The 15,749-nt window shown below is 35.7% G+C and overlaps 1 protein-coding gene across 2 annotated transcripts in view; it reads left to right on the top strand.

Moving 5' to 3' along the window:
• Window positions 1-15,749, top strand: part of grm8a (glutamate receptor, metabotropic 8a) — a 189,886-nt gene that overhangs the window by 134,969 nt on the left and 39,168 nt on the right. For both annotated transcript variants that reach the window (XM_060889357.1, XM_060889358.1), the window contains exon 6: window positions 14,234-14,434. In XM_060889357.1, the coding sequence (XP_060745340.1) occupies window positions 14,234-14,434 (201 nt within the window). The remainder of the gene's footprint in view (window positions 1-14,233; window positions 14,435-15,749) is intronic.

Raw genomic sequence — 15,749 nt, forward strand, 5'->3', positions numbered from 1 at the left:
TTTATTCCCAGTCAGTTCTTTACAAATAATAATAAAAAAAAATAAAAAATATGGCTGCAAGCAGTCCAGCAATAAAAAGCTATTACTTAATATTTTGCAAGGCTGTAAGCAACTAAACCAGGAAATTGCTCATTTTAATATAGTATATAGTGTAAATATAAGTTAAGAAATATGTGTTACATTTTCATAAAGAAAGTATGCTTTGTAAACGTCCATTACACTTATAAGGCTATCTATTTCTATTATATCTACAGAATTGTGCTTAGACAATTTCCACAATATACCACAATATACACTGTGGTATATTTAACAATGCAGGTTACTGTAATGCCTGCCTGTGCTGATTGATTCTATATTTTCACAGACCTGTAAGGCGTAGTTAACCTTGTCTAATAGCTACTATAGTTTCACTGTGTGATCGATGTCAGCCATATTTTTCCAGATATGGGACCCTCCTCATAGACGGTGAATGAATCTTAGACAAAGACACTGCAGGCAAAGAGTCAAGTCAGTCAGACCAGCTATACTGTAGTTAAAGCCACTTGCATGTTTTACTTGATATAGCATAACCAAGTGTTCTAACTTATTTTTCCAGGTGCTCTCAGATTGAACCCTTACGTTACTCAAATTTGGTAAAAATACCTCAATCCATTCAAGAGACTAAGGCGTTTCCCATTTGCCCAAATTTTGGCACAACGTTGAATTGAAAGCTCAATATTCTTTTGATAGTTATTAATGTTAGGACTCAGATCTTTCTGCTCTGGTTTTGTTTCAGTTAAATGAACGGCCTAGGACTAATTCACAAAAGTTTAAATAAAAACCTGAATGACGGAATGTTTTACATACAAGAAATTCAACTTGGTATATGTTTTGTTTGTCTTGAGTCATGGATTCCAATTTGATGTGACAAATGGTTCAGGAGTTGAAGAAAAAACAATTTATTTGAGTTCATTTGGAGTTTTATTTCTTCTTCTCTGTCTTTTAATGTTCTTTGGTTCCTTTTCTGGTCCTTTTAAGCCCATACCCTGACTTTCATCATGAGCAGACAAACCACCCCTTAACAAAGTAAAAGCTTCATGCAGTCCTTACATGGTGTATGAAAGAACGCAATGTGGCAGAAGTAAAGTTGTGTTTAAAGCAAACAATTGACTACTAGACTAATTCATTCAAATTCAAAATGTATTTATCACATACACAACCGTATACAGTAAGACGTAGTGAAATGTGTCCATGACAAAAATATATTCAGTAAGGTAATAAAGAATAAACCAAAGAATGAAAAATTACTAACAATATAATGTCAAAATAAAACTACAGTAAAAATAGAATTTACTAAACAGAAAGTATATGGTAAAATATAAAATTCTATATATGAATGCAGAATGGTGGTAGGACTGTATGACTATTGTGAGTAGTTTGTGACTATTGTGACTAAGTGCAGATGTTTGCAAATATATTGCAAAAAGTGTTCAATGTATTGTGTAATATATGATGTGCAAAAAAACTACAGTAATATTAATGTGTGTTGAGTGTTGAGTAAATGAAAAAGTTTGTTGGCCCAAATTGCTGAGAGGAATGGAAGAAAGAAGAGTCATCTTGGTCCAGCACCACTTTCTGTAGGTCATGGAGCTTAGTGTGGATGGAACACTCAGCTGACCACACCACCTTTTGGAGAGCCTCTAATCCTGCAAATTTTTATTCTTAAACCAGGCCATGGTGCTGCCCATAAACTTTATAGGTCGCTCTCAGTGGTTTAAAATTTCCTTAGAGTGCAGTTTAAATTCCCTTAGGTGTCTAAGGTGTTAAAGAAGCTGAGAGGCCTTTCTCACCAGGGTGTTGATGTGACAGGACCATGACAGGTCCAGTGTGATATGAACACCTAGGTATCTGAAGCTGTCCACTCTTTGCACTGGTAGTGCTTCAATGTTAAGTGGATGGTAGTGCTTCTCCTGCTTTGTGCCGAGGTTCTATTAATTCAGATAATATCAATTCAGTATGAATATGAGAATTGAAAATGGAAGCCATGCTTGGAATTGTTGAGCTTTTCCTAATGAAAAACCTGATGAACAAATTTAGGTAAATGACCAAAAAGGACACCAAACTATAGGGGTCTTCTTAAGCATTTTCAACTGTGCTTAGTTGCTCGTGACCCAGTTCACCATAACAGTGAACTGGGTCATGAAGTTCCATTCCTAGTGGCAACCTTTTGAGCAATAAGTAGATTCAATTGCAATGTGGCATTAAACCTCTCAACCTGTCAATCCCTGGTCTGAATGAGGTCATGGGGCCTTCTCAAAAAAGGTTGCACGTGCCTATACAGACTTCAGATTCATAATTTGAACCTTGGATACTGTGGTCTGTTGGTGGAAAAGAATAACTTTTCTTGGATACTGGGTCTAAAGAAGCTTGTCTATGATCCCACTGGCTCCATCAGGCCTTTCTGTTAGAACTAAAATATGACATTTTACCTACACAGGAAGCTCCTTACCTTCCTCATTCCATATCAGGAGCAGGACCATATCAGGGTTAGAAATTTGATTGTTACATAACTGTTTATGAACATATTTTTCCAGCTTTGGAACAGGGCAATGAGTTTTATCAGCCAAGAAGAATAGCTATAAAACATTTTAAAGCAGCAAACCATTACATGGAGCATTGAAATTAAACCACTAGCCCTACAACCTGATAGATTTTTGAAACACAAGTAGATCAATCTAAAACCATTTAGTGTTCTGTTTGTCACGATCAGCGCACTGCACACGCCCACCGAACACCAACACAGAGAAGCGTCTCCAGAATACTAGCTCTCCCGGACTACACCTCCCAGAATCCACCAGACTCTGATTGCTCCACCACCTGTTCCTCATCAGCCGCTTCATATAAAGACTGAATGTGAACTTGACACCAGTGCGAAGTCTTGATCTGTTCTGGCAATCATTCTGAGCAATTCCCGTGTTTTCTCTGTCCTGGTTTCGGTTTCTGCTTCTTTGTTTTCGTTTTGTGATTGTTTGCTGCCTGCCCTGACCTTCTGCCTGTCTTACCGTTTCCGATTTCTGCCTGCTCTCTGAGATTGTGTTTACTTGCCCTGACCTTGCCTGTACGACCACGAGTTTGTCTTTATTAAAAGCTGCAAATGGATCATCTGCCTTACGACTCTTCGTTACACTGTGCCTATATTGTTATATGTTTAAAATAGGTTACTTGGTGCCTGAAAAGGCAACACTTAGCTGGTTTCAGATTTCTGTTGGTCTGTGGTAACTGGCTTAGCACTTCAGAAGAAGTAAAATAAAAAGCCTTTATTTGTAACATATACATGACCGTATCTATGTAGATGGAAATGTAATAGATTTATACAGAAGACTGGAAAGATGGGTCAGTGTTTAAGCCTCTCCTCATTTGGTGCATCAGGTCAGTAGTTCAAATGTCTGTCTCGAGGTGGTTCTTTAGTTCACACCCTTTTTTTAATGAGTGCCATTTTATTTGGAATCTGTATCATAATATAGGGGATGTGTGCAGTTCAGGGAAACAAAAGAATTACACATCCATTATGCACCCAATTTTTATTCAAAACACTACAGAATACATAAAAAGGGAGATTGAGTATCATGTGGAATTTTCCCAAGTTTTCCATGGTTATATGCTCTATATCTATATTCAGTGTGTTTTCTGGCTCTGCCCCCAGTGTAGCGTTATGATTGCTGTAGATTGCTAAACATCCCAGTTGTCTGGTATCTTGCAGATAACCTCAAGTGAGTTTCAAAAGGGCAGTTTATGACTATCTGAGACAGACAGAAAAATTGAGTTTATAAAAACAAGAAGTGCCATTTAGTACTCTATTACCAAAGTCCACAAGGACCATCTGCTCTGAGGCACATTAGTCAAACTGACGCTAACAGCTGCATATTTTGTCATCTCATATCTGTTTTCAATGTTATAGGCTCTTGCCAGCATGCCCAGTGGTTTCTGTACAGTATCAGCATCATTATTTAAGTTAAAACATCCACAAGTATGCTATCATGTTCTTGTTAGGAGTGATCTGCACACAAAATAGACACCTCATCCCTATTCTTTGTCGTAACTTGATATTCCTGCTAGTGAAAGCAAGTTCTGTGGGTGGTCCATAAACAGCCTCCAGTTCCTCTATTTGGCATGTGTAATTTGAACATACAGACCTTGTGGACCCCTGCCCCTGCAGTTCCAACTAAACAGAAGATCAACTGGACCGCCATCGTCTTCCCTGGCAAATGACTGTGTTTAGCACAGCTCTGGGTGTCTGAATCCTGCATGCTTGGAAGAAAACTGTGCACTCTCAGGATTATCCTCAATGAGCTGAGCCACATAATGCCTACAACCATGGCACTGTGTTGAGTCTTTTGGCATATGATAGAGAGGGCTGGTAAGCAGCTTTGACTGGCATACTGTCAAAGGCAGGAATGACAATCATAAAAACAAAGAACCCACACATGCTTTATACAGTCTGTGAACAGGAAGTGCGTGGAGTTGAAGTGGTGTTCTGGTGTATGATATTCTTCCTGTCTATAAATTAGAACTGTGATTGCAATTTTGTCCCACATATTGGCCTATAGCTAATCATCTGGTAAGTTTATCTGCTAGTTCGCCGAAGTCTGTTTCTTTTTTTATGTTCCAGAAAATTTCTACTGTCTCACCAGAGTAGGTGAAATGCATCCCAGATCAGCACCCAGTGTAATCTTTCCTGAACTGTGCCACCAGGCAATGGTTGGGGATGGCTCAAGGGAGCTTCCCTCTTGGACAGCTCCAGGGCTAGAGCATTATTAAACATTCTCGGGGTTATTCCCATATTTCTTTCCATTTTAAAAAGATGAGTCAAAAGAGACTGATGTTGTGCATGGAATTTATTTGCAGCTATTTGCCAGAGGAAAACAAAGAAACAAAAAAAAAGTATAGACATCATTTCTCTTTGGCAAACCAAGCTTACTGCATAACAATGACTAATGTTTTCACCTATAACCAATTTCACAATGGAGTTCAATTAAACCATAATCCTTTTACCCACACTAACATTCGGGGACAAAATATTTGTGTAACAAACCAATGTCCTAACCAGGGTGATGCATTTAAATGTATTGGTGCTGATGTAAGTGCTACTGTATATGCATCATGCCTTGTCCCAAAAACGGTTGCTCTGCAGTGCCTCCTGAAGTCTAGAATTGGAATTAACAAAAGTTGTAGCTTAATAACTGCTCTGCATGTCCAATATGTTCGCAAATCATGTTATTCTCTACTTACTGTAGGTTTGGTGCTGCTTAGCAATCTCAATACACATCAACTGACTATTCATAATGCATTTCATAAAGTTTTTATATACTCAAAATGTGTGCTAGTAATGTGGGTTATATATAGTAATGGCTACAAATAAAGTTGAACGATTCATAAAATAATATAGTTTTAGGAAGAACACTCTGTATAAATGACTATCACTATACATCAAATTAAATGTAAAACAAGTACAAAGTGTCCTAAAATGACTTCCTAGACTTTTTCTGGGGCTCCCTCAGGAATATCTAGCAGAATAACAATGGCACAATGATGACTGGTTAAACAAAAATAAGCAGATATATATATATTACAAAATGTTTATTATAAAATTAGGATTCTGGTTCCCTTATTTTCTTTGATTAATAAAGTGATATATATATATATATATATATATATATATATATATATATATATATATATATATATATATATATATATATATATATTTGTTTATCCTTCCTGAAGAAGTGTGCTCAGGTATTTTTATAGCTAGCGGTCAAATAGAGGAACCAGTGGGGAAAAAACATATACAGTACTAACATCGACCCAGTAGGGCAGAAATCACAATGCCCCATGCTCACTCAATGAACAGAGGTGCATTTATTATTATTTTTAAATCCATTTGCATAGAAATTGTAATTGAATAAAAACTGCCATATTTTAGTTTAGTTCTCAATCCATTTCCTTATTAGAAAATGATATGATTAGCAATTTTTATCTCTTTTTATCTATCTATGTAAGTGGCTAGGTTATTGAAGCATGTTTGCATTGTAATTATGAGCAGACGAAAACCATCATAACTGCACCAACTGATCAACTGACTTCAATAAACACATGAGAAAAATAATTGTACATCTAAAACATTGTGAAAAAATTCCAGAGGCAGATGAATGCTTCGTAGTTTCATTACAAGAAAGCATTAGCATTTTAGTTGGAATACCTGAACACCATCTCATCTCATAATCAGCAATATAAACCATCATCTAATACTTGTTTAAATTGGGACTAACTAATGATTTATCCATAACTATTAATCTGCTGAAGCATAGGTTTGTACTTTTGTCATATCACGTTCTGACTGAATGTATCTTAAGAAAAAACTCTAGAACAGGCGTGTAAATGTGTTGACTCTTTAGTCGACCTAACACGATGTCTGAATTTACTCAGTGTCCTCTCCTGTTCTCTGATCCTTGAAGAGCAGGACCTCTTTATGTGAAATCACATCAGTTTAATTACAACTCCGCTATGCTCCGTTGTCACATTGACATCAGGGTCTGGTGTCTGTGCTACACTGGCAGATTGTTTACCTTGTTAATGATGTGTAGGTCACGATCCCAACCACTTCCCGTTAATGGAGTCAGTTGAGGGCACACTACAATAGCACTCTTGACACAAGTGTATATTTGTGTGTATGCTTGAGTGTGAGTTGGAACTAATTTGTATTTGTGTCTGAGGTAGAAACAGGTGGCGTGAAAGTTTATTCCATTAATCAGGATTCACTAAGCTAGTATTAACAAACATTCACATGATACTTTTTTGGTAAACTAACTTTTCTCTTATTCGGAGTCAATATGCAGATGAATTATTACAGTACTTTAGCTGTGCAGAAATATAATGTTTTCGGTATACGTCTTCACTTTGTGTGCTGGAGGGATTAGATTTCTATACAGCCTTTGCAGCAAAGGGCAGGTCTCTTTCAAATAGAATGTTTCCATAAATATTTCACTCAGCATTTCTGCATGGCTGAGTTTTGGAGAGTCTCTGAGAAAGAAAGACAAAGTGCGTGTCTCTTATGGGAAAGCCTCTCTATTTGCTTCTACCCATCGTTGCTTACTGTGTGTACAAAATCTTATACAGCAAGGATGAAGAATTATAAATAGATCTTCTTTTCCTCCATAAATACAATTGTGCACCATGTTTGCACTTGTTCTTAAACGAAGTATCATATACTCTTAATGCAGCTTTTTCAGATTAAAAATTCATTTTACTTTAGTCTTTAACCTCCTCACAGAGGCTACCAGGTTTTAAGCGGACATATCCTTACCAGAATTTATTATACTGTCAATTTTTCTTAAAAGCCTCTGGACTATCAGAAAATAGCCAAATTATATCCCTGGGAGCTTCTTCTTAGGGTATGGTATCTTCTTTTTTTTATCTTTGCATTAATGTTGTTCATGGCTAAAATCGTTTATACCAACGTCATCTGACAAAATTACACAATTAGAATTCTAGAGTCATTTGGTAAAGTTCAAGCGATGCATTTTATGGACCTCAGGAATTGTTTCTTTTCTGTAATCCTTTTAAAGCAGTATGCTTTTTTTTTGGTGGCATCTAACAGATTATTATCACTAGAAAAATGACAGAAAAGGTGCATTGTTGCAAATGTGATCTTACTACAAATAATGGTGGTAAAAAAGTGGTATTGCTTTCTTTCCTAAGAGTTTCTTCAGGAACTTAAAGGAAGGAAACTATGTTCAGCATGAAGCCTTCTTGGACGTCTAACTGACTTCCAGTCGTGCTGGAAGAGGAATTTAATTAAAAAATGTTCATTTAAAATGGCATGAATGGCATGAAGCACAAATTTGCAGGACGTGTAATCCTTACTCATGCTGAATTATCGACACCATGCTGATGGGCAACACAAGCTTCGAAATCTAATTATTAGCTTTTCATCATCTGACTGAAGAAAGTCTGAACACAACCATGAGGAAGAGCCACATGACCGTAGGATGCTTGACCTTGCTGAAGCTATCCTTTATCTGCTAAGAGTGCTTTGTTTATTCATGTATGACCTCAAGGCAAACTTACATTGTTGTAACCAAATAACATAGCTAGGAGAGAAGAGGAGAAGAATAGAAGCTAATAAAAGGAAAACTCTGACAGACTGCCAATAAAATACTCTCTTGGGTAGGGTAGGGTAACACAATTTGTATTTCTAATTGCCTTTTAATTGATTTGTTTGCTTTATTTTGCATCCATGCATTAGTGACAGATTTACGACTCATGTTACACAGACTGCTTAAAACAATGAATACAGCACAATGATTTATCAGACTCATTATATTGGGCAAACAAATACTTAGTAGAAATTTGGTGTTCTATGGCAAAGACTTTTTGAAATAAAGAAATTTACAATTATGTTTATGGATAAAAGCTTTTTGTGTTCTCTTAAATGCATGATAAAGCTAATTTGATCATTTTATTATTTTTCTTTCAGAGTGCTTTACAGTAGTTGTGGCTCAAACAGTTAAGAACAGCAAAAGTTGGCAGAATTGAGAAAAGACATAGACCCATCAGATCATTGTCTGTGTTTGTCAAAAGTACTTTAAATAATAGACAATGCAGTTGTAAGACAAACTGAACTGATGAAGTTATCTCTATTTTATCCAGAGATTTAATTAGTAATATTAAAAAAAGTGCAGTTCTGTCTGATTGAGGCACAACCATGTTTGTTCATTGATTAAAACAGCATTGGAATAAAATTTGTGAATGTTTTATTAAATGCTTTTATTACTAGATAGATTACCCTCTGTAACGACTAGGCTTTATGAGGCCTTTCACAGAATGGGCAGTAATTCCTCAGTCACCCTTTTGTAAACGGTTAATAACAGTCAGGTTGTTAAAAAGGGAAACAATATTCTACATAATTTTTTGTGGTTCATTAAAAAATTTTAAATGCTTCAGTCATTTCATGTATTTAAAAAAAAAAAATAAAAAAACTAGGTGTCTTAAACAGCGACATACAAGGTTCTGGTAATCTAAGCCTAGATTACACATCAAATGGTCATTGTGGTTATGCTGAATTGGTGCATACAGTATTTCCCATAATCCACTGGCCACTGAACACTATATTATCACGACACACATCACACGACTGATTTACACCTGATTCACATTCACTTTAATTAGCACTAGTATGTAAGTCATGTCTTGTACAGCAATCGGTGGCTAGATTTTGCCTTTTGGTATTACTCTGTTTAATTTTCTTGTTCATGTTAATGCCTTGCTATGTATTCCATGTGCTTGACCTGCAATAAACCAAGTCTGCAATTGTACCTGCCACTTCTACACATCTCAGACACAAATTAGGTTCAAATCTCAGCACTGCTAAAGTAAAATTGCTGGATGCTTGAGAAGGACTTTAACCCTTAGCTATTGTAAGTTGCTCTGGATAAGGATGTCTCCTACATGTAAACAGTTTTTCTCTTATTTCTTTCAGCAGCTTATCTGTGTAGTTTCTGGACAAGTGAGCCTTGAAAGGAAAACAAAATCCTCAAACAAAGTCATCAGACATGATTTTTAAATTCCAGATGGTATAGTTTGTTTGAAGGTGATGGTGGTGAGGAAAATCTCCCTAAGAGGATAATGAGGAACCGTTTCTAAATTCAGTATAGTTTTAGCAAATGTTAAACCATGGTCAGAGGCCTGTAGCAGGTCATTTACCACTTTAACCAGCGCTGTCTTTGTGCTATGATGAGGCCTAAATGATACATGACTGATACATTTCATGAATTTTATGTAGGTATAAACATAACTACTGTGCTACAACATTTTCTAGGATCTTGGAGATAAAGGTTAGATATTGTGATACATGTATTGAAACACTTGAGTTGATTAATTTGTGTCTCTTATCCTCTCAATCATTGATTATTTATGTCATTCACTTATTTGCACTTAGACAAATCTTTTTAAATCTTTAAATAACTCACACTGACAAACACAATCTTCAAGTCTTCTCTTAAGCACGTTGTCAGTGATTGTTCCAGGCCATTATTTACTGCCTGTTTCATTACTGTTTTGTCCAGACCCTTTTTACTCTTTGCTTCTTTATCTTAGTTTTGAACTTGTCTGCTGACCTCGAGACCATTTGCCTGCCTCATATTTCTGAGTACTGTCTTATCCTCGGAAATAGGACATTCTGTCAGAATTTCAGCCTTTATTTCCTAATATCTACATCTAAACGTGCATATTTACATCTAATGTAAAAACATGACACCTTTTGTCTGAATCCACCCATTTTTAAGTGCTTAAAATATTAGAACATGTGTCAGAACCTGTTAATCTGTAGGTTTACTTTTGGTTTGAGCCCCATTTGATAAAATTATAAAGTAAGATCAGAGCTTAATTCAAAATTCAAAACATTTTGAAGTGGAGAAAAGAGAAAAAAATCCAACAGAACCACTGCATAAGCACTGCGCATAAACAACACAACAAATTGGAATGTAATAAAAAAGAAAGAAAGCACTGGTGTACCAACAACCAGACAGTCAGCACATCAGTCAAGGAAAACAATAGCAGCTGATGAATGAAAAATTGTAAGAGCTGTGAAGATAAACTCAAAAAATCTTAAGTATCTTAAGTATGTAACCTAGTGAGCTAGCATTAATGTATTCAATGCTAGAGATGTAAGCACTTATGTATGGCGCTCTGGATAAGGGAGTCTGCCAAATGCTATAAATGTAAATGTAAAAAAAAAAAACAATCAGTTACATCACCAACAACCTCCACATGAGCAGGTTTAAAGGTCTCACAATCCATCATTTCAGGAAGACTTTGCAGGCAGAAATATTGAGGCAATACCACAAGACACTCATCAGCAATAAGAATCAGAAGACCAGATTGGAAATCACAAATAAATACAGAGATGAGCCATAAAAGCTATTGGACCCAGGATGAGCATCTACTAAAGTGATGGAAAGTCCCAAGTGTGTAGAAAGAAAGGATCTGCTCATCATCCAAAACTTACACGTTCACCAGAGAAGCATGCTGGAGGTCATGGCTTGGGCTTGCATGGCCTCTGAAAGTAAAAGTAGCTGTGCTACAAATCTAGAAAAGCATCACAAAATGTAGAATGCAGTGGTTCAGTGATGCATGATGCAGCTATTGTAAGCAAAAATTATGTGACCAAATGTTAAGTGTTAATTTCTTTTATTTGATTTGTGACTATCTGTTCAGATATTTCTGCTTGGCTACAATCAAGAGGTCTAACACAAAACATCATTTACATCTAGATATAACAATTAATATCAGAAAATCTGATCTGTTGTTTTATTCACATTCATCTTTTGATTGCAATCCCAAATGGCGTCTAACAAAAAAAAAAAGCCATTGTGTTCCAATACTTTTGCAAAGGGCTGTATATGTTTTGTAGCTTTTTATTGTTTTGTTTTATTTATATCTGTCTTTATTGTAATATTTATTTCTTTATTTATTTATTTGTTTTGTTGGTTAGTTAGTTCATTAGTTAGTTTTCTGTATTTGTTTTTTAGGCATAACAAGGAAAGTGTTTTTAGTGTTATGTCCAAACAATCAAGACAAAATATAATACTAATAATACTGATTAGATATTCATGCAGGAACATCATTGATTAACGATTAGTGCCACTATTTAGTTATTCTTCAATACTCAAAATATGGTTAATAGTAATTTTTTGCTTATTGTTTTGGAAAATAATTATTTTTTTTCTTTTGCAAATGCTTGTAATTCGAGACAAGTTAGTATTATAATCTTTACACCTTTTGTTGTGGCTGATGTCATACAACTTGTGGAGTATAATCAGGGGGCACAAGGACAACATATGAAACAGTTAGCAACGAGAGCTCAGGCTAAAACACTCGATGTGCTAATATGCTACTAGTGAACAACTTGATTAATTGATTCTTTTTAATATTCACTGAATTTGTTCAATGTCTTAATATATGTGACTAATATCTACACCAAAGCGCTTTTTGTTTTCTTTGTATTTTGTTACTCAACCTTTATCAATCTGCTAGCCACTAGCCGCTAGCTCCATGCTGCATTGCTATAGTATAAAAGGTCAGGATCATGAATATATTTGTTCAGTGATGGTTGCATGTATAGATTTGATTGATGGTTAGATGTAAAAATGAATTAAGTGAATAATTAAATAAAAATAATAATTAAACAGAAGAATGCAACCTCATTTTGCCAGATCCTGTAATATTGTCATGGAAGTTTAAGACACTAGGTCAGATATTTATATGCCGACTCATCAAGACTATTTGTTGTAGCACTGATTAATTCTGCTATTTAACATCACTGATAGATGGTGCTGTGATTCAAGGCCTGCTCTGTTTCCTGTTTTGAGTAAAACAGTTTGAGAGACCATGCTTAGAAAATGTTCTGCTGTGAACAAACCTTTTGTCTAATGAACAAAAGTAAAAAGAGATATTGTTAATTGTTCAGCATCTGTCCCCTGTGCTGGGGATTTCAACATAAAAAAAACACCATACTTACCTGTTATTCCAAAAATGTGTGACCAGATTCATCATTCACGTATAATATAATTAAATATCTCTGCATTGTTATTTTGTTTTGTTTGTTCCTAAATTATCCGATTTTGTTAATTTGTAATAGTAATAATCAGTCAGATTCATGCTCATGCTTCCCTACAGTCACAAATGTTTAAATCAGTAATTTGTAAAGCAGTCTGTGGTTTGCATGTGATATCAACAGTACATTCAGAAAGTATTCAGCTTTATACTAAAATGCTTAAAAACATTATTTTCCTCACATCAGTCACCACGTCATACACAATACTAACAAAAAATAAATTAATGACATAAAGATTTATACACTTTGGTATATGGCTGCATTCCATTTCACTGAATCATCAATTGTTTTTTTTTTTTCAAAAATTTCCCATGTGTGGTAAATGCAGTGGATTGGCCATTTAAAAGGCAAATATCTGTCTAAGATCTCACAGCTGAAAATTCATCAGAGTAAAAAACAAGGCCACAAGGTCAAAGGAACTGCCTGCAGATCTCAGACACAGCATTCTGTTGAGGCACAGACTTCCCGAAAGGGTGTCCTTCATTGTTCTAATATAGTTCTTAAATTTGGATCAACCAGGAATCTTGGTGGAGCTGGACAAATTGAGCAATCATGCAAGAAGGACTTTGGTAAGAGAGGCAACAAAAAACCTAATGGGGTCCAGAGATCATGTGTTGTGATGGGAGAAACTTCAAACAGAAGTTCAAACATCAATGTTTCTGTGCTTTATGGGAAAGAAAAATAATAATCCAAGTGATGTTCCTGCATCTTGCACTTAGATGAAGTCTCCGTCTGGTTCTCTATAATAAAGCCCCGATCGTCTTAAATAAAGCCATGAATGCACTGTTCACTACATAAACAAAAGCAGCCATCGGTCTGAAAGGTTTGCCCACCTCTGCACAAGCCAAATCTGTGTTGAGTAAATGTCTTGCAAAACATCCTACTTTTGTTTTGATTCAAAAATCAGACTTCTCTCTCCAGTCATTCTCTTTACATATACTAAAAGGAAAAGATGTTCAAGATCCAGTCTCTTTTATTAGGTGTGCATGTATTCTTTCACTCTGCAAGAGGTGCCATGAAAGTGGCTTTGAATGTCATTTAATTCCTCCCGGATATGAATATTGATTCATGGATCATATCACTTGTTAATTCATCTTGTCCTGCCATGTTATTATTTGTCTTTTGTTTTCTCAAAGGTAATAAATGAGGTAAAAATACGGTTGAAAAGATTCTAGTCATATGTATTAAATTGCAGTCAGTGAGAGAAAACGTATGTGGTGTAAATTGCATGTGCAAAATAAAGTCATTAACTCGAATAAGAATACGGTTATAAGTTTTTGCCCTCTGTATGTCTAAAATACAATGTGCAATATTGATTCATCAAGTATTCTAAGGCATTCACCTCATCAGTGTTGTCATTAGGCAATTATGCTAATTATTGGGTTGAAGTGTGCATCTTATTAAACAGCTCCTCAGTACTTGGAATTCATGCAGGATGGTGCGGCTGCTCATTTAGGAACGTAAATGAGATGGCAGGATTTTCACTCCCATTGGACTAGAGTAATGAAATAAAGGGAAAATATCACTTAACTTGTGTGTGTGTTTGTGTGTGTGTGTTTATGTGTGTGTATGTACATGCAGGACTGGAGAAGGTGGGACGTGACTCCAATTATGAGCAGGAGGGAAAGGTTCAGTTTGTCATGGATGCTGTGTATGCTATGGCCCACGCTCTCCACAGCATGCACCGGCACCTGTGCTATGGCTACCCAGGCCTTTGTCCCCGCATGAGCAACATCAATGGCAAAGAGCTGTTGGAGCACATTCGCAAAGTCAAGTTCAATGGTGAGTAACTTTGTTTTTAAGCCCACTGGTTTCATCACATGATTAGAAGAAGCCTATTTGGTTTGCTTTTTGTTTTCCTCTTGCTTCAATTGCAGATGTGTACAGTATACTACTCATCTGCCCCTGTTTTCAACAAAGCAAGCCCTTTCATTTGTTTTACTTTGAGTTGTCTCTTTATATAGATCATAGCTGTGGCTGAATATATCCTGTTTTTGCAGCATTGCAGTGTTTCTTCAGAAGATAATAAGAGCGCTCTTTTCTTTATGATGTACTTCATCTTTATCATTCATGAGGTGACAAAAAAATTGTTTCAGTTTTGTTGGACCGGTGTTGTTCACTTATCTCTCTGAGCTCACAAGTCTCGATTACTCTCATTTTTGCTTTATTTTTTCACATTTTTATATATTTTTTTTAATCAGATGTTTTATTGTTTTAACCATTCTCTTCCTACATAATTCATCACCTCTTTATGGCTGGACACATTGTCATTTTTGTAAGTGTTTCTAAGCAGTTACTTGAAATCGATATATATGTAATGAAAAAAACAGGTGTGTAGGACCCTCTCTATGGCACAGCTTCGTTTCACTGATTATAGAAAATCACAGTTTTCTGCTGTTTTAAATACATCTGGACTAAAATGTTTCAGAACAACAAACAACAAACATTATGCAGAGAATGCAGCAATCATGAAATATAACAATAATCCACAGTGTTTTATGTAGAAGTCTTACATTTATATAACGTGAAGTATTATTATAAAATAACTCCACAGCCCACCAGTGATTTCAATGTTCTGCCATCTTAATGAGGCATGAACGCAATTTAAATAAACATACTCACAAAGCGAGCACAAAAACGAGTTTTAAGGAGGATAGTTTAATGAATGTGAGTCGAACTGAGTTTGTTTTTCTTGCAGAGTAGTTCAGACCCATATATAGACCTTTTCTCGCACTCTTCTTTTATATAAAACTCTAATTTTAATTGATTTTCAATTTATTACCGCCTAGCTCGGCAATAAATGCCTGGATTACCTTTTTTTATCATTTATCACATGGCAGAAGTGCAGAGGCTGGAGTTTGCCATCAGTGATAAGAGCAGAACTGCAAAAAAATGTTATATTAACAAGTGAAATATACTGATAGTTTTGCTAATTTTATTATTTTTCTTTGTACAAAAAAGAAATGTATGCAGTTCATGCTTTTTTAACCATGTAAGCTCTCTCTACCTGTCTAATGAGCCAGCATGAGTGATTGTGATGGTCTATCAGCACAGCTTGGATTCTTCTGCTAATAAAGAGAGCTCCTTGATGACTTCC

This window comes from Tachysurus vachellii, chromosome 16, assembly GCF_030014155.1.
Source record: "Tachysurus vachellii isolate PV-2020 chromosome 16, HZAU_Pvac_v1, whole genome shotgun sequence".
Taxonomy (NCBI): domain Eukaryota; kingdom Metazoa; phylum Chordata; class Actinopteri; order Siluriformes; family Bagridae; genus Tachysurus; species Tachysurus vachellii.